Here is a 22,358-nt window from a genome sequence, read left to right as displayed (position 1 = left end):
TTTGTGAAACAACATCGGAAGAGAGCATCTTTTACGAGAACAAGTATATAAATAAGTAGGCATTTCCTCATCTGATGGAAATGCCTAGAAGACTTTTTGTGGTGTGGACCTAAGTGGCTAATCCTATTGGTGGATTGAAGAGTGGGTCGATGCCCTACAGAGAGTTTTCATTCGGTAATGACAATAATATATATATATATTTTACTTATGGCTTTTACTATATTAGTATTAATAGTAATAAAGTTATTCTCCCTTTAATAACAGCTAAAAGATTAATCTAGTTAGTAAATTAATCCACCACTAATCGTCATTAGTATGTATCTGACTAATAGCTAACTGCGTGTGTTATGGTCGTCCAGTCTGGTACAGGTATTTACTTCGTAGATACTTGAGGATGATAGAGGTCTAATCTACCCACATTACCCGATATTGAGTAGCAGGCTTACTTACTTATTCTTAAAAAATTTCGGAGCCTGTTTTACAACTAACGCAGGAGGATATGAAATAAGAAATCCTTGTTTCAAAAAATACGAGCAGCATGTAGCCATCATTTAGTTTATCGTGTCGGCCGAGCCTCTTTTCAAGTATTAACCAATGGCAACAATATCTTAGTGTGAGTGAATCTTTTCAAAATAGTATTATAGAATTTTGCAACTTTATCTTTTTCGAGCTAGCGCCATTATTTTCAGTTTCCATTCATGTTACTCAACTGTAAAAACTCTTTAGATCGGATCTGATACTGGCATGGCAGCTTTGGCTTTGATCCTAGTAATATTAGGACTCTACTGTATCGAGCAAAATGGTTGAGAGGATATAAGGCTTTCAAAACGTAGTCGCAAGATACACCATACAATATTGGACAGTAGTCGATTAGTTGGTATATTTTCGTAATTTAATCTTTACGTAGTTATTAAAGGGATGATTAAGTTAATTCTAAAATTTAATATAAACCAAAGAAGATCTAAACTTGAGGAATCCCTAATGTCCATGATTGACACAGATTAAGAATAAGCTATCATCTCTTGTGGAAAACCTATTTATGCAAGCATAAGATTATCTAGAGGCTTGCTGTCTGGGAAGCTGACACAGTGGAAGAAGATGAATAAGAGATTGAGTAAGACTAAAGATTAACCGAATACTTTAATCTCTTTGTTTCGTCTTAATCCCTCGAGCTGCCAGCAGCAAAGCACGCCCAAAAAGTATAAAAATAAACAGAAAGCAAGGTTTAATTTCCAACTGTTTTGTCGATATCAAGACCATGCTGAGTTTTTTTGAAAAAAAATGAAAAAATTGAAAAAATAAAGAAAACTATATTTAATTTATAATCGCTTAATTTTTTCCACTAAAATACTTTTTTTCCAACCAAAATATCCCCTCAGAGGATAGTAAGTGTATAGAATTGTTGAAAATAACGTTATTTTTGAAAATCCTTTTTATGCTAAATCCAAATATCCTTTGAAAAGAAAGTGTTCTGGACAAACCATATTTTTAGAACGTCATACAATTAGGCAACTTGTCCGAGTGGTTAAGGAGAAAGATTAGAAATCTTTTGGGCTTTGCCCGCGCAGGTTCGAATCCTGCAGTTGTCGTTATTTTTTTCTGTTTAGAATACCATTTTTTTTTTTTAACTTTTCAATGGCATACAATTAAACTGATGTACTTGAAATAAAGTATAAAGCAGGGTTATACTCTCTAGTAGAATGTGAGTTACTCTGTTCTCAAAGGTACTCATTCACAATGGCGGCTCCTCTGCTATTTACAAACAATACCCACGATATTCCAACAACTTCCACTCAACGCACTATATCCTTCGGGGAAAAAGTTGCTGTGGTACTCTCTATGCTCTTCGTCTTTGGTCTCGGGACGCTTGTGTTTGCTCAGATCCTTTACGAATGTGTTCAAACTATTCGAGAGTCGAAAGCCCAAGAAAGAGCAGCAAATACCGCCATTGAAAGTAGCTTTACCCCTGATGAAGACTTACATGACTTGCTTAACGGAACCTTGGAAGAAAGAATGCTTGCTGAAAGGGTCTTCAGCTTTGGCTCCAGCAACCGAAGAAGACCATCTCTCCCTATTGTACCAGCACCACCTTATGAAAGACCCCCAGAGTACTACGATTTGGAAGCACAGGACTTCTCTAGCGCCACAGTGACACCCAAATTTCTGCCACTTCCACCGCCACCTCCTCTATATCATTCCATTGAGCATGATTTGAAAAACAGCCACTGACCGAAGTTTTGCAACTTGTGAAAAAAAATGGCTGCAATGCTTCAAGAGTTTGTCGTATTCTCGCGATTTTTTTTTTTGGAGTTTTTCAGTTGTCGCATTTTCGTCGTTTAAAAATAAAGAAGGTGTTGGAGACAACCAAGTACTTCTAGATGTTACGCCTTATTGATCAGAATGGCAAGTCATTTGAAGGAAAATAAGGTGGCTCTCATTACCGGGACCACCTCTAACTTGGGAATTAACATTGCATATCGTTTAATCGATGAACTTCCACAATCGACCAATCTTACGTTGATTGTAACATCTCGAACTCTACCAAGAGTAAAAGATGTTATTACTGAAATCAAGGAACATACAATTAAGAAATACCCTCAGAGATCTGGTCACTTGGAATTCGACTACCTTTTACTTGATTTTACTGATATGGTGTCAGTCTTATCAGCTTATTACGATTTGAATAAAAAATTTGAAAAAGTCGATTATTTGTTTGTAAATTCATCACAAGGTTCCTTTTCTGGAATTGATTGGATGGGTGCCGTCAAGCAGATTATGGAGAGTCCTTTAGAGGCCGTTACAAACCCAACTTATAAGAAACAACGCGTGGGGGTTATGACTAATGATGGAATGGGTCAAGTATTCCAGGCTAACGTGTTTGGTCCATATTATTTGATACACAAGATAAGACATTTACTTAAAGGAGGTAGAATTATTTGGATTTCTTCCATAATGTCTGAGTCCAAATACTTATCATTCAATGACCTCCAATTAATAAAATCCCCGGAGTCCTATGAAGGTTCTAAAAGATTAATCGATTTGTCTCATTTTGCTAGCTATAAAACATTAAAACGAAATAATGATATTACTCAATACTTGGTTCATCCAGGGATTTTCACGAGTTTTTCGTTTAGTCAATATTTGAATGTCTTTACTTTTTATGGTATGTTATGCCTTTTTTACTTGGCTAGGTTCTTTGGTTCTCCTTATCATAATATCGATGCTTATGTCGCAGCAAACGCTCCCATAGTAGCTGCTCTTGGGGATGAAGATCAATCGATAAAATTGGGTTCTTTATCTGGCAGAAGTGGGAAAGAGTATTTGGCTCGTGATGAGATAGATACAACTGGGGCTGAAGATATCGTTGCCTACTTGGACAAGCTTGTAGTTGAATGGAATGAAAAGTTTAAAGACCAAATTGTTAACACTCGTCAACCTTAATTTGATTATATACATATATAGTTAATACAATACTACTACACAAATATTTATACATGGTAATCTAAACATCTGCACGAACATCCACTAGGACATTCCTGCTCAGACTCTTCAGCACCTTCATTCAATGTCCACCACTCAACTGCACAATCAGAATGCATTACATGTTCACAGCTGGTACATACAACAACTCTTTTGTTGACAATTAAATTACATAATGAACAGCTTTTCAATTCATTTCGTTTGACTGTATTCCATGGGTTGTTTCTTGCAGTTTGAATCGTGGTAGAAGGAACAATCTGATCTTTGTCTAAGCCAACTTTTCTGCTCTCGGCCCTTAAACCAAATTTCAAGCTATGTACTTCAAATAAAGATTTATTCGAAACCGGATCAACATCTTCAGTATTTGGGTAGTTAAACTTCAAAATCTTAATTCTGTTGATTGGCAAACCCCACAGGAACAACATTTCTGCATAATGCTCTCGGTATACTTTTATTTTCTCAAAGTCTTGGGCATTCAATAATAAAGATGTGTACATATCATCATATAAATCGAGAGATTCAGCATTCATCATTTCAATTGTAACTAACGGTGGAGGTCTGATCCTGTTTTTGATGAATGAATTTGCGATTTGTTGTCTCTTCAGCTGTATTGCTCTCAGTTTCTTTGATGATCCAGGAAACAATTGGGTCGAATTTTTACGAATTTGTCTCGTTTGTTTTTGATTCCCTCTGAATGGAAATAAACTATATTCATTGGCAGGTGATAAATCCAGGAAAGGTGTCAATGATTGATGTTGAATATTTCTTTTGAGCGAGGAGTGTCTATCAGGTGAGTAGTCTTTGAAACTTGGCACATCTATAGAAGAGCCAATAGATCTTTCATGATCCATAACTTCACTAATTCCTTTACGATTGTTTGAAATGGTAGAGTTTCTGTGATTTTCATATTTACTCTCGAGTTTGATATCACTCAAGGATTCACGAAAAATTTCATTATTGAACATTTCATCGTTTTCTTGATTGAATGAATTAAAACCTTTTAAATCAACGATTGAGGGTATTGGAGGGTTAGCCTTATAGGGTGTGTTAATTGGTATGTTTGGCATGTTAACATCAGTCTTTTTGATATTTGATGTATTCTCAAATAAGATACATGACAACATAGCAAGCATTTGAATATTCCCTTGTGTTTCAAAATATTTGAAAATTTGTTCAATTAACCAAGTATGCCCAAAAGGATGAGTCCCCCAGTAGAACCTATAGTGTTCGTTATTAGAGATTTTTCTCCCAAAATCCGATGTCAGAAGCAAATGGCTCATTTCAGTACTTTTTTCGTTATATTGATTCCCAAGTGGAGCTCTAAAAACAGGATGAATTTCATTAAGCTTCACATCTTTTATTAAAATCATTTCAAGAATTCTCCAAACATCGCTGATTTCCTTAAGCCCATATTTCAAAGCGACTGCACTGTTGTATCTTGACAAGTTTTCCGGAGAATCGCCTAATACTCTATACTCACAGGCCAACTCATACTTATCAGGAATTAAATGCCGGAAATCAAAAATACCAACAACATTAGCACTTTTGCGATTATGACGACGGCTTCTCTTCTTCAGTAAATTATTTTGATCTAATGTAATATCACCATGAGCTGATGATTTATAGTTTGATGCTGTTCCACCTTGACTGGTTAGTCTGTTTAACGAGGACTTGTTATTTCCATGTGAAATGAATCTATTGCCCAAGCCAACCGTTGTTTTGAACAAGCCAGGTATTCTTGACCGGGAAGGAACGTCATTTTGAAAAATTTCATCCCAATCCTTGGTGAAACTATCGTCCGAGGAAGATGAAGTGATGGATTCATTGTCTGATCCATTATATAAATAAGACTCGGTTTGGCCAACTCCATCACTTTCCAAATCCGAATCAGATTCACTACTTTCTGATGAAGCATCATTATTTTTCAACGTGAACCCACCTTCAGAAAATTTAAATCTTTGAACAGTTTTATCAGGTTCATTATTTCTTTTGGTAAGGAAACAAACAAGTTGGCCAGTATTAGACCAAACAGCACCGCAACCTTTAGGAATCGGTGTTGAGTCAAAGGTATTCATAAGTGGTGCGTCACTTGTACCTTCATTTATCCCTCCTTTATCATTAAGGGAAGTTCCATTATCATATCCATTGAGTTCTCCACTTCCAGCCAAATTGTCGTTTATAACTGGAATCAAATCATCTTCATCTTCGTCTTCAGAAGATGATGAATCATCTTTCATAGCATTATAGTCAACATCAGGTTGTTGATTAATTAAGTCATCCGCCCAGCCTTCAGTTCCAATTTCTTGTATTAATTCTGATTCACCATTTTCATCATTACTTTCAGTGCGTGTATTCTCTAGCATCAAAGAGTCCGACAAATCTATTTTATCACCCAATAAATACCTTAAACATGGTTCTAGGCAGAATTTCTTGTATTTATTAGTGAAAAAATTTGCAATTTCTTCAAGGTGTTTCAACATGTCCTTCTTTATTGATAAGTTTAATTCATGAGTCTCTTCAATATCAAATTTGATTGTATTGCTTTTTTGTAACTTTGAAAATCTTCTGCTTGAAGAAACCTTTCCAAGTTCTTCGAGATAAGGGTAATTTTTAGGGAATTTCACTTCTAATCTGATAAATACAAGTTTTTGCTCAGTGACAGTGTCCTCATTATTTATAACCGTTGACGTATTTGCTGGGGTAGAAGTAATATCTTCACTGTTTTGAATTGAATTATTATGATTTACTGATCCCAGACCAGGCATATTAGTAGTTGTTGAAGTAGCTGGAATTGTTTCTGATTTACTATCACGTTTTGCTTCTTTATCAATTACGGTATTTTCTTCGGTACCGCTTGCATTAGAGTCTGAAGCTGAATTTTTATGGGTATTATTTGATGCAATTACGGGAACCGGCCCTCTTAAACTAACTACCAAATGGCCAGTGGAAACAGAAATCTTTTCAAAACGAATCTTAGGAAATTTATGACCAACAATACTGACTTCTTCACCCAAATTAGTAGGTCCGTCTTCACTATCATTGATACTAGCATTTTTGTCGTGGTTATTGATATGTCCGATACGAACACCTGATATCCAATCTAAATGATTTAATTGAGAAACGTTACTTTGCTTATGACTTTTAGCTAGCTTGAATTTGGTAATCGAAGATAATATATCTCCACTTGAGTTGTTTTTGAGGTCTTCGATTGTCACTGGTGGCTCTATGCAATAAGTATTGTATTTGTAACTAAATCTTTCAGCATTTGGAGTAGATGGTTCTACTGATTCATCATCAATATTTTCAGATATCAGAGCATTTGATTTAACCACACTTTCGGAATCCAGCTCCTCATTGATTAAATCATCAAGAATCTTTTGATGAGTAGGGTTGTAATTAATTTTTTCATACAAGTCATCCTCGGGCCATAACTTAAGATCATAGTCCTGAGATGACCAAGTAACAAGTTGATATTCTTTCCAATTATGTTTATTCTCAAATCCATCATAGTTTTCGTGTTGATGTCTCCACAAGAAATCCTTGATAGGACCACTATGGCCTTTAAAGGAATGAATAGGGTCGCCTTGAATTGTTTGGGTTTTACCAGTAGCTTTTGCCTTATTAAAAGCTCCATCATAATTCAAAATATGAACTGCATCTTGACCTCCTCTTAAAGGCATGACACCACAAGCTCTATCTTTACCAAAGGGAAGGTTCCTGGCTCTAGCCACAGGAAACTCTGTATTTATAATAACCGTTGGGTCCAAAGATCTTCTATTAATACTTTTGTCGTCGAAAAAATTGAAAGAATTAGCAAGATTTCTTGCTTTATCAGTACTCAAATCCCAAAAACGAATCAGTTTGTCGTTAGAACAAGTGATTATATTAGAAATACCATTACTAAAGTCCAATCCATTAATTTTGGCATTATGTGCTTTATTAACTTTCAAAACTGGTAAAGAACCATTTCTGGAGTCCCATATGTAGAAATTATTATCATGACTAGAAGCAATTTCATAAGGATTGGCATGATTCCACTTAACTTGGGTTGTTCCAGCTCTCCATTCGGCCCATTGAGCCACTGGTTTCCTGGGAGTTCTCATATCCCATTGGAAAATAAACGTGTCAATGGAACAAGTTGCCAATATTTCAGGATCAAAAGGATGGAAATTTATATCTGTTATTGCTCTGGTATGCTGATGTAAAACATTCAGTATAGCATTATTTGAAGGCCGAGCTAAATCCCAAAGCAATGCTTTTTGATTAGACGTTGATATGCACCATGAGGGTTTTGCCAGGTGATGTGGCGACCATTGGACATCGGCAACCTCCCATGATGTTATGTGATGGAGCCATCGAGGTGTAGTGAAAGGGTCATCAAGGTCTATTATAAATAGTCCTCTTCTACCAGCTAAGACAGCGTCTCTTCCATTGGGCGAGAGAGACATGGCCCCTATTGCACCGTCCACTCGCAACAGGAGTGATTTGCCAAATGTTATTGAATCGTAAGGGCTGTTCGCTGTCTGTGACATTGAATCTTTGGCTAATGATAAAAGGATTAATCTTATAAATCTTGTAGTTGATATCTACATTTTTCATTATTATTGATCCGTACACCACGGATTTTTCAAATTATCAACATAAAAAAAAAAGTATGGAAAAGAACTGTCTTTTGGAGAAACCATTTGAATATCCACTTGATTGATATCAACCAAGGATTGCAAGTTAAAGAAAGAAATTAAAAATGAGTAAGGAGATAGAAGCTTCTAGGACAGCCGAAGATAGGGAAATGGAGGATGCCGAAATGGAAGATGCCTTTAATGATAATGAAGAATCACAACCTCAAGGTGAACAAATACCAGATAGTCAATCACAACAACAACAACAACAAGAGGAGCTGTCACAATCACAGAACGAAAAGCCTAACAATGCGCCAAAACAAGATAAACCACACGTATCATCAGTTCCACATATACCCGATTTACCAGAACTCACGAGAAAAGATAAAACCTTGAAAGAGGTGCTTGACTTGATGGATGGAGAATTTGCTCCTATAATTCCAGACTCTGTCACTGATTATTACTTAGCCAAGAATGGATTTGAAGCCTCTGATGTTAAGATCAAAAGATTACTAGCATTAGCTACTCAAAAATTTATACTGGATATTGCTCAAGATGCTTATGAGTATTCGAGAATTCGTAATGCCTCATCCGTTTATAATAGTTCCAATCCTCAAGTAAGAGCAAAACAACTTTTACAAGGTCAGCAATTTGCTAATCAACAGTCTATAACTGGTGCTAGTAATGGGTCTGGTACCATAGATGGACAGGGTGAACAGCAACCTCAGCAGCAACATTCTAGTAGTAATGCTGGTAATCAGCAAGGAAAGATTGTATTGACGATGGAAGACTTGAGCAGTGCATTGAGTGAATATGGATTGAATACTTCGAGACCTGATTTTTACCGTTAGGATTAATTAATGATTGTTATTTTTGTATATTATTCATGTATTATTCATCAATTGAACTTATTTTAATGAGTTAATCTTTACGTATTGTAGTTGAATATATATATAAGAAGTATAATATAAAGACTTCATACATGTAAGGTAAAAAAAATAACGACAACTGCAGGATTCGAACCTGCGCGGGCAAAGCCCAAAAGATTTCTAATCTTTCTCCTTAACCACTCGGACAAGTTGCCTAATTGTATGACGTTTTGAAAATATGGTTTATCCAGAACACTTTCTTTTGAGGAAACATTTAAATTTGACATAAAAGTTTTTTTACCCTTTTATATATCTCTATCCACTCTCTTTATCTTCTATATAGTTAGTATTTAGATCAAATATATAAAAAAATACGTGAAAAAAAAGTTTTTGTTGAAAATAACGATATTTTCTGTCAGACCATAAAGGTCTGCAGATGATGTACTGGCCCATCTATATTGATAGGCACAATAGATCATAAAATGAAGACACAAATTATATTTAAAGTTTGTGTTAATCCATAAATGAGGCATTATGATAAATGTGCATATATAAATAAATAGGCATTTCCATATTAATGGAAAAATCTTCTACTCGATGTGGGCCGTGGACCAAAGTGATGCTTCTAATTGGTTGAAGCATGGTCGTCGACCTATGGAGAGTTCTTTATATTCGGTAATAAATATTTCTATATAATATTTACAAATTGGCTTTGGATACTTAAGCTTAATCGTAATAAGTTATTTTCTCCCTTTGAATAACGTGAAAAGGTTAATCTGACAGTATCGAATTAATCCACTGTGCTACCAAGTATTAGTATGTATTTGACTAATACTATTTATGCGTGTGTTATGGTCAACCGTACTAGAACCATGTATCTAATACTAATGGATACTGGTGGTTGATTATGGGCCCGATCTACCCACATAACCCGATATTATTATCCACTGAGGGGACTCTTTTGTTGGAAAAAGTGGAAAAAAATTATCCTAGTTTAAGTTCGACCTTTCTTTTCTAGTAATACATATCTTACTATATAATATAACTCTTTATAAGTTTCCAGAAGGCTTGATTTGCAGCCCATTAGTATTAGTGCGCGAAAGGACTTGAAGAACTACATCATTAAGAGTAAGAATATGAAATAATGAAAAATTTGCAGCTTAATTTTGTAAAGAAAGGATTAACGAGGATATAAACTGGTGGAAATGAACGGAGTTCTTGATTTAAGCAGAAAAAATTCATCAAATGCTTAGATTTTATCATATTTTGGCTCTGAGACTATAGATTGAAGTTAGTAGTTTATCAGACCATCAAGTCTGACGATGATCTTTCAACCAATAAAGATCATCAATATGCAATATAACAAGCTAGTTTGGGACAGAATCTTCGTGAGTATCCTTAATTTTATTATGTATTCTTTGATTGGTTGTAATAAGTTATTCTTCCCTTTAATAGTGGTGATCTAAATGATAAATTCGATATTAGTCCGTGTCTGACCAACTCCTTAATGCATGTGTTATGGTTGTTTGTATATTGGAAACTATGTCCAAGCTAAATGTATTTGGACGATAGAGCTCTTATCTACACATAACCTAGAGTCTATCAGGTGAACTAAGTAGTTCGAAACTAACTCTATGAATTTCCTCAAACACAATATTTTGGGCTCTTCAATTATTGGATTTTCCTACCTAAGTCACCATCAATATAAATACTATATTCTTTTAGTCATACTTTTTATCTATTAGCCTCAAAGTTTCTCTATATACTTGGTCTTTAGTGAAATATATAAACATACGGAAGAAACATATATCGGCTGCGAAAAAACTCAACCATCCTTTCGTCATCCTGGTTTTCTCTATTTCGCAAGTCAAGATTGTTTATGAATACATAAGACGAGTACAAATGCTACATGGTGCCGTTGAAACATTCTTATCAAAACAACTGTTAAAAAAATAACTATGGAAAATTACAAAAAAAAAAAGAAAAAGGAGAACTAGTCCAGCTTAGCTTATTCCTTTGGGATCAAAGAACCAAATCTCAAGTGAGATGGGAACCCTTCGAGGGAATGGAAGACTAACCAAACCAATTTTTGCTTAAGAGGAACTCTATACTTAATCAATCTTGGTAAACCAACGATCCCAAGCTCAAAGATATGGACAGCATAAGTTATCACGGCAATCAACTTGAAGTTCTTTTCCGACCAAGAATAAAAATTAGCTAAGAATTGAGGAACATAAGGTAAAATCTTAGAAAAAATAGCATCATGTTCCACAGTTCTTCTGATCAATTTGGGGTCAATACACCCAACAAGAACAATAACCGAAAGTAAATAAATGATCCAGCCATCGACTCCAGGAGTTAAGACTTTCTTAATTTGAACATGGGAATAACCTTGCTTCTCAGCAGCATATTTAGCCATGGAAATCAATTTGGACTTAATATCACCAAAAGCAACAACCTTGATATCTTGATCTTCGGGAACCTCATTCCAGTTCAAGCTAACAACCTCAGTCTTGCCAATTGCCTTGGACTTGTAAGTAATGGTAACATCCTTTTCACTAATATCAGAGATTTTGGCTGATCCTTCAGCAATTTGAGATGCTGGCACCTTACCATAAACTACAACATAATCATGCACACTCAATTGATGATCCCCATTCATGTGGTAGATGATCCTTTCCTTATGTTCACTCATTGTCTTAATGCTTTCTAATATGAATACCTTTGAATAAAAGAAGACTAGTTGCCTGATGACATTCTTTTAGCATGAGATTTAGGGAAAGACACTCAACAGAAAAAAAGCTATGAAAGGACACTTTGCCACTCATTGCCGTAAACGGAAGTCTATATTGGTGTACGGCTGTGCACCCCAGATGTACGGGTGTAAGTTCAAAAGAAGATAAATAAAGAGAGTGGTACGATTATGAAATTGTATAAGCGCAAATCGTATGCTTTTACAAGAGACTTTGCAGTATATAAGGTTGAGATAATTATTGCAAAAAGTATGGACAAGTCGATACGGCTTAACCGCAAAATGACAACTACATATATTCAATCAGCTTATACTGCATCGCCTAGACGGAAACAAATTCCCGATGGTTCAAATGAACTTTATCATTGTACGTCTAATCAAGAAAAGGATACTATTGAGATAACCAGCAAGTTGAGTAGTGATCCAATAAGTTATGTTCACTGGTTTGATGATATAGTGACAGGAATAGTGGGGACTAATTTTGAACAATATTTGGTGGGAGAATTAGTCCCCATTAATGGGCAATATTCCGAATATATAACCAAGATTAATTTAGCAAATGAGTTATGTAAACAGAACGAGATGGCTAATTTATATTTGAATCTGATCATATGTGAATCACTTGACGAAGAAACAAAATCATTAATGCAAACAGAATGTTTGGCAAGTGAAAATTTTGAAATGATTAAATCAAGTTTTGTACCGAGATTGAATGCTTTTTATTTACTTGATTTAGAAAGCAAATTTGATTTTGATCCTAATAATGTATTGGTTTTCTTACACAATTTAGACTCTTTAACCAAACTTTATTATCACATTTTCAGAGAATCTGCCGATTCAGATTTAAAAATTCAGTGGATAATGAATGCTTTGAATAAAAATTACCTTTTAAATAAACCAATAATTGATCAGATTCAAATTGATTGGGGGAAAATATCAAAGGATCCCTTTTATATCAGAACCATTCTCACAAACTTTCTGTTTATCTATAAACATAAACGGGTTAGAAATACTTAAATATTCCTTTTAATATAAACGATGTCATGGTTTAAATCTTCTCTCTTAGTAGTCCTCTCAATGTTTTAAGAAATATAACCAACTCTTTATGATCATCGTATTCGTTTTCTAATAATTCAATAATTTCTTGACCTAATTCTGGATTTGACCTTTCGACTTTTAACGATTCTCCTCCAACGTTAACATCGCACCATACTTCTCGGTCAATCTCATGGGGATCAATATTATCGAATACAAACCTAAGTACATTCTCTTTGATCACTTCAATCTTAAGCCCTAGATATAATTCATACTTTAGTAACTCGGGATAATCTTTTTCTACTTGATCGGCTAAATTTTTCTTCAGGGTGTCGTATTCATTGGTCAATTTGCTAATCGATTCATTCAAGTCTTCTATCTCTTTGTTAACGCTCTTCTTCAATTCTTGTAAATGCTCCTCTTTCTTATTCAAATCATCAACAATAAGTTGTTGATTTTGTAAATCTTCTAATGTCTTGCTTATCAACTCCTTGGTCTTGTCTATCTTAACCTTCATCTGCTCAATGTTTCGCTTCATGGACTGCTCTTGGTTTTCGAGTTCGTGTACTCTAACGTAATGCTTTTGTTTATCGTTCATTATATTGGTTCTCTTATCAACTAATGAATTCTCCAATCGAACATAAAATTCGTCCATTTGACTCTGCAAATTCTCAAACTCATCGATGTGTGATATATTCTGCGGTGCCAAAACACCGTACCCGCCAGTATTCATCTTTGGTGTCTTAAACCCTGTTCTTTGAAATCCGATAGACCTTGTTTTCGTTTTTCAATTACTTCAAAGTTGGTTGTTATGATTTTGTAGGGTATTTTTTTTTTTGCGTGGTGCACGGGTGCGTGTCTAGAAAAGTATACATTTTGACAGTTTTAATCCATCAAAATTGATTTCATTCTTCTTTAAGTATGGCAAAACAGATACATTCAACGGATCCAGAAGAGCTTCAGTCGATAAGACTTCTTACCTTTAATACATGGGGGCTCAAGTATGTATCAAAACATCGTGAGGAACGACTCCGGGCAATTGCTGATCGTTTAGCTGATCCAGAGACTGATGAGGACAATTATCATGTTGTTGCCTTACAAGAGGTTTGGTGTGAAAGTGATTGGGCATACTTTGATGCTGTTTGTCGAAGCAACTACCCGTATCGTAGAATATTTAAATCGGGGATAATTACCGGTCCTGGTTTAGCAATACTCTCCAAGATTCCAATTGATGAAACATTCTTATATAGATTCCCGGTTAATGGAAGACCATCAGCTTTCTTTAGAGGTGATTGGTTTGTTGGTAAATCATTAGCGGTCACGTTACTCAAGCCACATACTTCTAATGCAATTCCACTAGCATTATTGAATAGTCACATGCATGCTCCTTATGCACAATCTGGAGATGCTAGTTATTCAACGCATAGAGCTTGTCAGGCGTGGGACTTATCCAAAGTAGTTAAAACATTGACTAAAGCAGGATATGCAGTTATTCAGGTGGGTGACTTGAATTCAAAACCAGGTTCGTTACCTTATAAGTTATTCACCATTGAAGGCGGGCTCACTGATTCATGGGATGTTTTGAATGAATCCAATCCAATTAGTTCTGTTGAATTAAGCCAAATGTCCCCTTATGATCAAATAATGAAAGGAGGTATTACGTGTGACTCCCAATTGAATACTTGGAGAGCTACAAGAAGATTAGATGAAGCATGTAGATTGGACTATGCTTTAATTGATTCAAATTTAATTAGGCCAATTGGCGCAAAAGTGAAATTCACCGAAACTTTACCTCCTCCTTTGAATTGTTCTTATTCCGATCATTTTGCATTCAGCGCCGACTTATTGATAAGTAATCAAAATGAAAGTTTCGGTGGGAAGCATGATAGGATTCCTGAAAAATTCGAAATTTATCATGAATTACAATCAGAAATTCAAAAATATCGAAATGAAACTATTCCTTATCAGTCAAATTGGCGTAAATGGCATTTTCTTTTATCTTTGATTGTTGTTATATTAATCCATGTTGGAATTACATGGGCTGCAATTCGCCAACCTTGGTCACCGGTATTATTATCCTTATTAAGTACGGTGGTTGGTATAACTGGTGTCATCAATGGTATGATTTGGTACTTTGGTATCAGATCCGAACTGAGAGCCTTACAAGAAGTTCAATTGGAAGTTGAAGATAAGCTTTTTTCACTAAAGAATGAATAATGAAAGTCTATAGAGTAGATAGAATGCATTCTTTATTAATAATTAATACTTAATACTTAATACTTTAAAATTAATGTATTCCATCTGGGTTCTCTACTTCTTCCGGTTTACCTGATGAACTATTGTTCACGTAAAGCACATAGCCAAAGACTTATCCTCTGAGCCAACTTCTCTCTCAGTTTGGGCAATAAACTTTCAAAAACAAGGCGTATCTTCCCTTCTTAATGCCGCTGATGAGATAGGTGTTGCGTTAAGATGGCTAACTGAATCTACCGGTGAAACATGTTTCTTCTACATTTTTTAATGATTAATATTCAAAAGGCATATATTTATTTATAAAACAAAAGCTAACTAAGAGTAAGCCAATTGGTAAAATAAAAAAAAATTTACCAAGCAGCCTCGAGTCTGATTGGAGTACATCCCTTGCCTGCAAAATATTCTTCGTCTTTTGAGAAAAGAATAAATGGTCCAGGTTGGTAGGCAGTAACTTCGGTACAAGCTCTGAAGCAATCGGAGGTGCCATTGTAAGTGAAAACATGATTGTGAAGTGAAACTTTTGTGTCTGCACGGGCTCCAATTTCAACTTGATTTTGGTAGACTCCAAGAGCAGCAGATTCATCATCCGTCACGTTAAGTGTTCCTTCATAAGTGAAGTCAGTTGGATTGTTGTCGGACAAGAACACAGGACCGTAGTTAGTACCATCCGGGTAGCTACTTAAGTGTAATCCATCGTATTCTGACCCGTCATCTTTGACGATTAAGGTGAAAGCATTGGAATAGGATAATAAAGCAGCAGCAGCAGTTAAAAAGGTAGCGAATTTCATTTTTTTGTAATTGTAGTGATTAATAAAAAGATGAATTGACCACCATGGTTGGGAATTGGGTCTCCTTATATACCATTGCCTTTATCTATCTTCGTTGGTCTCTTCTACTCTCCACGAACACTTCATCACAAATATAATTTGTATGTTTATTGATATACTTTTTTTTTTTTTTCGCAGCCGTTCGTTCTATTTTTGCTTCACAATAGCTTTACACGTGAAAGCCCCTTGATAAATCTTCATGTTTGAGAAAGCCTCACGGAGTTACTCTTTTCGTTTCAATTGGATATAGGATAAATGAGTCACTCTTCATTCCAATGATACTTAAATTAAACCCGAAAGCTAAAAATAATTCGTAAACAAAAACTGTTTTTCTCAAATAGATTGATAAAATGTCTAAATGAAAGATGAAGTTCGCTCATTACGAGTGATATGACCACTAATGTTCTAGATCCTGGTACTCTTTTTCGAAAAGACTAATTAAAGTAGATCTTCTTATGTAACATAATGAAGAAGTATAGAATTAAGCTAAAGTAAAAAGCCTGATGGAAAATCAATGGTTGCAAACTCATGCGAGAGAACATAAGAAATTAATAGTTTATTAAAAAATTTTGAAAGGTCTACGATAATATCAAGAAACCGAACTGTTCGCACCATTGTATTATTGAATTGGCAGAATTTTAGTTGAACAACTTGTGATTTGGGATGTAACCTATGTTCATGGTCATGAACACGAGTTCGAGTTATTCGGGTCTAAAGAAATGAATCATCCAAAGCGTTCCGATGAAATCCCGCTGAGCCTTCTAGTAGATATTGCAGTTCTCCACAATAACTCGCTGATAGTTTAATCTGTGAAATTTGCAATAAAGTTTTTGAATAGTACATTGTTTTATTTAATCACATTTAAGACGTATATTTAACCTAAACAAAAAAAGCTACATACGGCATGAAAGCGGCTATCGATAGGCACTTAGCTCTGATAAACACTGATTCTAACTTTAGTACATTCCTTGCCTTCAAGGTCTTTTTCATCCTCTGCATAAAGCACATATGCTGTGTCTCGACCTGGAATGACTTTCTTACAAGCACTAAAATTATTGAATGATCCATTGTAAGTTAACCAATTATATTCAACATCAAAAGTTGAGGAATGGGTTCTTCCAATTACAACTGCATTTCCAGCAACACTCAAGAAAGAATCGTGATCTCTGTCCAAGTAAAATTTGTGGTTTTCAGAATCATGAACAAAAGCGACAGCACCAGTATCTATCAGTGCATAACCGTAACCAGGACCTGCACGGTCATAAGAAATCTTCTTCCCGTCAAATTCGGTTCCCTTAGCTTCAAGAGTAAGAATGATTGCTTCGGAACAGGAGAATAAAGCAGCAGCAGCAGTTAAAATAGTAGCGAATTTCATTTTTTTTTCAAAGTTTTGTAATTGTAGTAATTAATGAATAAACAAATTGATATACATTATAAAAATTTAGTCCTGTTTATATACCATTTGGAGTATTGCCTCTTTCCTCTTGACTACCTTCGAGGGGACCCTTCCACTTACCACCAATATTTCAGTATTTCATATTTGTATTTTTTTTTTCGCAGCCGTTCGTTCTATTTTTAGTGGATATAGATTCATAATCGCTTTACACGTGAAAGCAATCTGATAAAGCTTAAATTTTGATAAAGACTTATTGAAATACTCTTCACAGTTTGTTTATTTGGTAAAATAACCAATGGCTAAAAATAGTTTGTAAATAAAAGCTAATCTAAACTAATTGGAGAACGAAGTTAGAATAACATGAAGATTGAAACAATAGCAGTTACTGTTCTGTTCTAGACTATTTCCTATGCAATAGTTACAAAACCCCAACTAGATAGACTTTTGATCAGCCCATGATTAACGAAAAGGTTGATCTTTGAAAATTCATCTGTAAAATTTATGGCTGCAAAGTTACGAGAACGGCACACAATAAAGTTCGAAAATTAGTTTACAAATCTACATTGATTAATATTCATTAAATAAAAAAAGAGTAGTTCGATACCATTTGATACTTACCGTAAAGCTATTATTGAATATATAACAATAGGGCATACTTTGTTGCATAGTCAAAGGCTAATAACGATATAGAATTATATCAGTAATATTTCACCACCAATCCACCAATCGATATTAGTTTGTTCCTGGCTAATATCACATTAGTGTTGTAGCTATTCTAGAACTTCAAAGAGCACTGCCATAACTTTACGAATGATTCCCTGTGGCTTTAAGTGATTACGACTAAAACTCCTTTCTTGTTCTTCGGCAATGATATAGTCCAAAGGTAGTATAGCTTCAAACAAAAGAAAATGACGTAAGTTAGATGTCTTTTTGAAATTTTCAATTTCTTTTGATTTTTGGGTATTTCAGACATTTCCAGTAGTATGGAGTAAATCTACAAATGGACAACCACCTAGCATGGTGTTATATAGAGACGTACGAAAACTTTTAAAAGCGATGGACTAGTTCAGATTGATATTTTGAAATTAAGCTGAGACTACTAAAAGCCAAATAGGTTGACAGATAACATCAATACAAGAACACTCTCAGGTCGTTGGCCAATATAACTCATTCCATAAGTCCACGATATTTATATTTTGGTTGTAGGATCAGTAAGCCTCTTTGAGAGATTGACTTATCCACTTAGAGCTTTATTTTATGCCAGTATTTACTCGATAGTATCAGAACTGATCATTAGATATCTGGTTATATGGGTATATCAGGCCTCTATCGACCACATATATCTATACTATACATAGACATATGTTCCAGTATGGATGACCATAACACACGCAATAAGACATTAGTCATATACATTCTAATAACTGATTATGGAGTAGATGAATTTATCATATATAGATTAATATTTTTGTTATCATTCAAAGGGAGGAAATAATTTATTACAATTAATACTGAATAACAAAAACAAATATTAAGTATATATAAAGCGTATATCACCGAATGGAGAACTCTTCATGGGAATTGCCCATACTTCTTCCATTAACCAATAGGAGCAGTCACAGAGGTTCACGCTCCACGAAGAGTCATAAAAAGCATTTCCTTTAACAGGGAATCACTACTTATTTATATGTACATGTATCATGCTATCTGGCCCGATGACATTTCACAAAGGATGTTTGTAACATCTCTCTGTTATGATTCGGCTTGATGAATTATGAGGCCTGTTCTGACATAAATCAGGCTTAGACATCATCGCCAGACTGTGAGGTCTGGCGATTTTTCCGATTTTATTTAGAAATAAAGTCGTCTTTCTCTGTGAAATTAAATTATGGCCTTTTTCGCTCTCCCTAATAATGGTTTTACTTACTCGAATGATGGAAAGGAGCTTGATTAGATATTTGAAAAAAAAACAGATTTTTAAAATGCCGGAGCTGAACGTCTTGATAAAGATCCCGAATTTAAATTTGACGTCTACGGCCATATCCAGCATAAAGCATGATTACCCGTCCGATCAATAATTATTAAGCTGCTGAGAGCGATGCTGAGTACGTTAGTGGGAGACCATAATGGAAACCATCGTGCTGTAGACTGTTCTTTTTTGCAACTCTTTTTTTTTTGAACAAGTTTTATAAGGAGTAGCGAGGATTGAAATTGTCTACGTAATGTACTTCAAAGTAGTTTAAACATGCATTCGTAGCGAACCTAAATCATGAAATAGACCTGAATCGTAATCACATAGATTCAAGTTTTAATTAAGTGACCTTGAGCCTTATAATTGAACAGTCCTTCTCGACAGGGGCCTTATTATCGTAAGCAAAGAAAATAGTTGGTAAATTATATTGATAAGATGTTTTGATATTGTTGCATGCATAGAATCCTTCAATGAAGCCATCATAAAAAAAATAACCAACTTCTATATCTGTTCTGTCAGCACCTTTTACACCCATTTTAGCAAGGTTATTTCCATCGATACTGAAGCGATAACTGTTAGCATTAGATAAATACAAGAATTTTTCTCTGGAATCATAACTAAATTCAACCCCAGTAGTTGAATCCAAATATAAGTAGTCAACGCCGGCTTCTTGGTGGAGAGAAGTCACGTTTAACCCTTTGAATAAAAGGTTGTCTGATTCTACAGTTAACTGGAAAGCTCTAGTAAGGGAACAAATAGTAATTGCATAAGAGAGAAAACTGAATATTCTCATATTCATAGGACTTATTATGACAAATTGTAGGAAAATCTTTGGAAAAGGTAAAGACTTGAACAGGAATTCAGGGTATAACAATACTCTTTTATATGATTTCCAATGAACAATGCAGTTCCTTGTTCGTAAAGAATACTGCCCTTTTTTTTTTTTTTTTTTGCAACCGTCAAAACTTTCTTCTTGGATTGTCTACATTTGGAATCTTGGGAATAATGGATAAACGGTTTGCCCTGCTTAGATCATACTTCAGATGGTTATTCACCGGATGAGACAATCGCTAGTTAATTGTTTTGCGGAACACAAATCCATTCCGTTAAGGAATTTTAAAACCATAACGAGATTTAGTCTGTAAGTTGCGAAGTCAAACTAGTTGACGAACTGTCAACTTTGGGTAGCAGAAGTATGGACCCAGTGCTGCAATTGCGGGAAACGAAAGTCGATGACTTGTGACACCTACTCATTACATCATTTCGCAGTTTCGTCTTGTGTCATTGGAATTTCCAGAGTTATCCGGGGTTAGCTTAAGGACTCTGTTTGAAGATGAAGTTGCTGGAGAGATTTTTATTAAAAGTTGACTTTTATGAAAAGTAGATCTTTTGAGCCTTTGATTGAAAATAAGTTTTTTGTCGAAAGTTGCAAAATTTACAAATAATGTAAAATTTACAAATAATGTAAAATTTACAAAAAATTGCAATGACTTTCCAGAAAAGTAATCATATAACTGCTGAGAAATGCTATTGCAATCATCTAAGTAACAAATCTTGAAAATAACACAGATAAGTAACAAATCTTGAAAATAACACAGATTTGCATAAGTAAGGAATACAGCGGTGTATTGTTTGAAACGAACAAGGATTGTATTAATATAACTGTAGGTTAATTTTGGCATAATAAGCTTAATTAGGATCAATGAACAATGGGCTTGACAATATAGTGAAAAGATCTATATCGAAAAAATCACGTTGACTAGATAGAAGCAGTTCGTTGTTTCAATTTCTTCACAGCGTTGAGCTCAAGTTTTGATATCCTTTTCTGTTTATATCGGGTTATGTGGGTTGATCGAGCCCATAATCAACCACCAGTATCCATTAGTATTAGATACATAGTTCTAGTACGGTTGACCATAACACACGCATAAGTAGCATTAGTCAAATACATACTAATACTTGGTAGCACAGTGGATTAATTCGATACTGTCAGATTAATCTTTTCACGTTATTCAAAGGGAGAAAATAACTTATTATGATTAAGCTTAAGTATCCAAAGCCAATNTGTAAATATTATATAGAAATATTTATTACCGAATATAAAGAACTCTCCATAGGTCGACGACCATGCTTCAACCAATTAGAAGCATCACTTTGGTCCACGGCCCACGTCGAGTAGAAGATTTTTACATTTAACATGGAAATGCCTATTTATTTATATATGCACATTATCAGAATGCCTCATTTATGGATTAACACAAACTTTAAATATAATTTGTGTCTTCATTTGATGATGTATTGTACCTATCAATATAGATAGGCCAGTACATCATCTGCAGACCTTCAAGGTCTGACAGTTTACTTAAATGTTTACTCTTGTGATGTTCGAGCAGATGTTCTTTTGAAAACTTTGGCAATGACCTATACTTTCAGCTTGAAAAATGCCGACTTGATATAAAGAAAACAGATAGAGATATATAAACGGGTAAAGCGGAAAGTCAGAAAACACTTTGTTGAATAAAAGAAAGGTGAATCATACGAACCACCAAAACTAGCTAAATCATTCAAATTCTCTCCTTCTGCTTTTAATAATTGAGCAACACCACCGACCTCTAATATTCCTGTTCTTCGTTCTGCAGATGTCTTAATACGTAGACATTTTAAGATAGAAATTTGTGTGGGCCTTAATTAGGGTTCTCCTGTTTTATCTATTCCTCATATGCAACGGGACATATTTTATTTGAATACAAGTAAAGGAATATGCCTTTATTGTCAAGAAAACCGAATTCGTTATAGCAGTTTCGTCTACTTATGAAAATAGACAATTTTTTTGCTTTCACAAAAGTGCCATAAAAAGGCTCTTTTCCACCAGAAAAAACCTAAATCCATACTAATAAGCTATGCCTTTAAAAAACGTCTAATAAAACCCCCAAATTAGCCTTTTTAAAACTTTTTTTTCACACTGAAAAATTTACCCTTTAATAAAAATACCAGGATAGAAAACCACAGGCTCATTTTGTCATGAAATGGGCGTGTGGTCTAGTGGTATGATTCTCGCTTTGGGCGACTGTTCAGTACACTGAACGGAACAACACTAAGCATGCGAGAGGCCCTGGGTTCAATTCCCAGCTCGCCCCTTTTCTTTTTCAAATTTT

The 22,358-nt window shown here is 34.9% G+C and overlaps 11 protein-coding genes and 3 non-coding genes across 14 annotated transcripts; 7 read left to right on the top strand and 7 right to left on the bottom strand.

Moving 5' to 3' along the window:
* Positions 1-1,507: 1,507 nt before the first annotated feature.
* On the top strand, positions 1,508-1,589 carry HYPBUDRAFT_t153. The gene has a single exon. It is a non-coding gene; the product is annotated as a tRNA-Ser (tRNA).
* Positions 1,590-1,737: 148 nt separating this feature from the next.
* Positions 1,738-2,229, top strand: HYPBUDRAFT_243595 (uncharacterized protein; the record flags this gene model as incomplete). Its single annotated transcript, XM_020223316.1, has 1 exon — positions 1,738-2,229. The coding sequence occupies one exon, from the start codon at positions 1,738-1,740 to the stop codon at positions 2,227-2,229; it is 492 nt and encodes a 163-aa protein (XP_020074753.1).
* Positions 2,230-2,392: 163 nt separating this feature from the next.
* Positions 2,393-3,481, top strand: ERG27 (3-keto-steroid reductase). Its single transcript, XM_020221779.1, has one exon. The coding sequence runs from the start codon at positions 2,401-2,403 to the stop codon at positions 3,439-3,441; it is 1,041 nt and encodes a 346-aa protein (XP_020074752.1). The 5' UTR covers positions 2,393-2,400; the 3' UTR covers positions 3,442-3,481.
* Positions 3,282-8,021, bottom strand: HYPBUDRAFT_153876 (uncharacterized protein). Its single transcript, XM_020221778.1, has one exon. The coding sequence runs from the start codon at positions 8,010-8,012 to the stop codon at positions 3,489-3,491; it is 4,524 nt and encodes a 1,507-aa protein (XP_020074751.1). The 5' UTR covers positions 8,013-8,021; the 3' UTR covers positions 3,282-3,488.
* Positions 8,022-8,204: 183 nt separating this feature from the next.
* On the top strand, positions 8,205-9,019 carry HYPBUDRAFT_153875 (uncharacterized protein). The gene has a single exon (XM_020221777.1). The coding sequence runs from the start codon at positions 8,225-8,227 to the stop codon at positions 8,948-8,950; it is 726 nt and encodes a 241-aa protein (XP_020074750.1). The 5' UTR covers positions 8,205-8,224; the 3' UTR covers positions 8,951-9,019.
* An 82-nt stretch (positions 9,020-9,101) lies between these two features.
* On the bottom strand, positions 9,102-9,183 carry HYPBUDRAFT_t146. Its single transcript has one exon. It is a non-coding gene; the product is annotated as a tRNA-Ser (tRNA).
* Positions 9,184-10,762: 1,579 nt separating this feature from the next.
* Positions 10,763-11,832, bottom strand: HYPBUDRAFT_153874 (uncharacterized protein). The gene has a single exon (XM_020221776.1). The coding sequence runs from the start codon at positions 11,661-11,663 to the stop codon at positions 10,977-10,979; it is 687 nt and encodes a 228-aa protein (XP_020074749.1). The 5' UTR covers positions 11,664-11,832; the 3' UTR covers positions 10,763-10,976.
* Positions 11,833-12,131: 299 nt separating this feature from the next.
* Positions 12,132-12,689, top strand: HYPBUDRAFT_86335 (uncharacterized protein; the record flags this gene model as incomplete). Its single annotated transcript, XM_020223772.1, has 1 exon — positions 12,132-12,689. A coding segment is annotated over one exon (558 nt), but the record flags the coding sequence as incomplete, so codon positions are not given.
* Positions 12,653-13,522, bottom strand: HYPBUDRAFT_153873 (uncharacterized protein). The gene has a single exon (XM_020221775.1). The coding sequence runs from the start codon at positions 13,486-13,488 to the stop codon at positions 12,769-12,771; it is 720 nt and encodes a 239-aa protein (XP_020074747.1). The 5' UTR covers positions 13,489-13,522; the 3' UTR covers positions 12,653-12,768.
* Positions 13,523-13,676: 154 nt separating this feature from the next.
* ISC1 (inositol phosphosphingolipid phospholipase) lies at positions 13,677-15,334 on the top strand (the record flags this gene model as incomplete). The annotated part of the gene is made up of 1 exon (XM_020219859.1): positions 13,677-15,334. One exon carries the CDS (start codon positions 13,677-13,679, stop codon positions 14,970-14,972), a length of 1,296 nt encoding a protein of 431 aa, XP_020074746.1. The 3' UTR covers positions 14,973-15,334.
* A 15-nt stretch (positions 15,335-15,349) lies between these two features.
* On the bottom strand, positions 15,350-15,801 carry HYPBUDRAFT_153872 (uncharacterized protein). Its single transcript, XM_020221774.1, has one exon. The coding sequence runs from the start codon at positions 15,794-15,796 to the stop codon at positions 15,359-15,361; it is 438 nt and encodes a 145-aa protein (XP_020074745.1). The 5' UTR covers positions 15,797-15,801; the 3' UTR covers positions 15,350-15,358.
* A 906-nt stretch (positions 15,802-16,707) lies between these two features.
* On the bottom strand, positions 16,708-17,226 carry HYPBUDRAFT_153871 (uncharacterized protein). The gene has a single exon (XM_020221773.1). It carries the CDS (start codon positions 17,208-17,210, stop codon positions 16,764-16,766), a length of 447 nt encoding a protein of 148 aa, XP_020074744.1. The 5' UTR covers positions 17,211-17,226; the 3' UTR covers positions 16,708-16,763.
* A 2,398-nt stretch (positions 17,227-19,624) lies between these two features.
* On the bottom strand, positions 19,625-19,936 carry HYPBUDRAFT_99327 (uncharacterized protein; the record flags this gene model as incomplete). The annotated part of the gene is made up of 1 exon (XM_020224030.1): positions 19,625-19,936. A coding segment is annotated over one exon (312 nt), but the record flags the coding sequence as incomplete, so codon positions are not given.
* A 2,295-nt stretch (positions 19,937-22,231) lies between these two features.
* Positions 22,232-22,340, top strand: HYPBUDRAFT_t154. Its single transcript has one exon. It is a non-coding gene; the product is annotated as a tRNA-Pro (tRNA).
* Positions 22,341-22,358: the final 18 nt, after the last annotated feature.

Source organism: Hyphopichia burtonii (genome assembly GCF_001661395.1).
Source record: "Hyphopichia burtonii NRRL Y-1933 unplaced genomic scaffold HYPBUscaffold_7, whole genome shotgun sequence".
Taxonomy (NCBI): Eukaryota; Fungi; Ascomycota; class Pichiomycetes; order Serinales; family Debaryomycetaceae; genus Hyphopichia; species Hyphopichia burtonii.
Note: the sequence above shows the minus strand (reverse complement) of the source record. Positions and strands in the feature narration are given on the sequence as shown.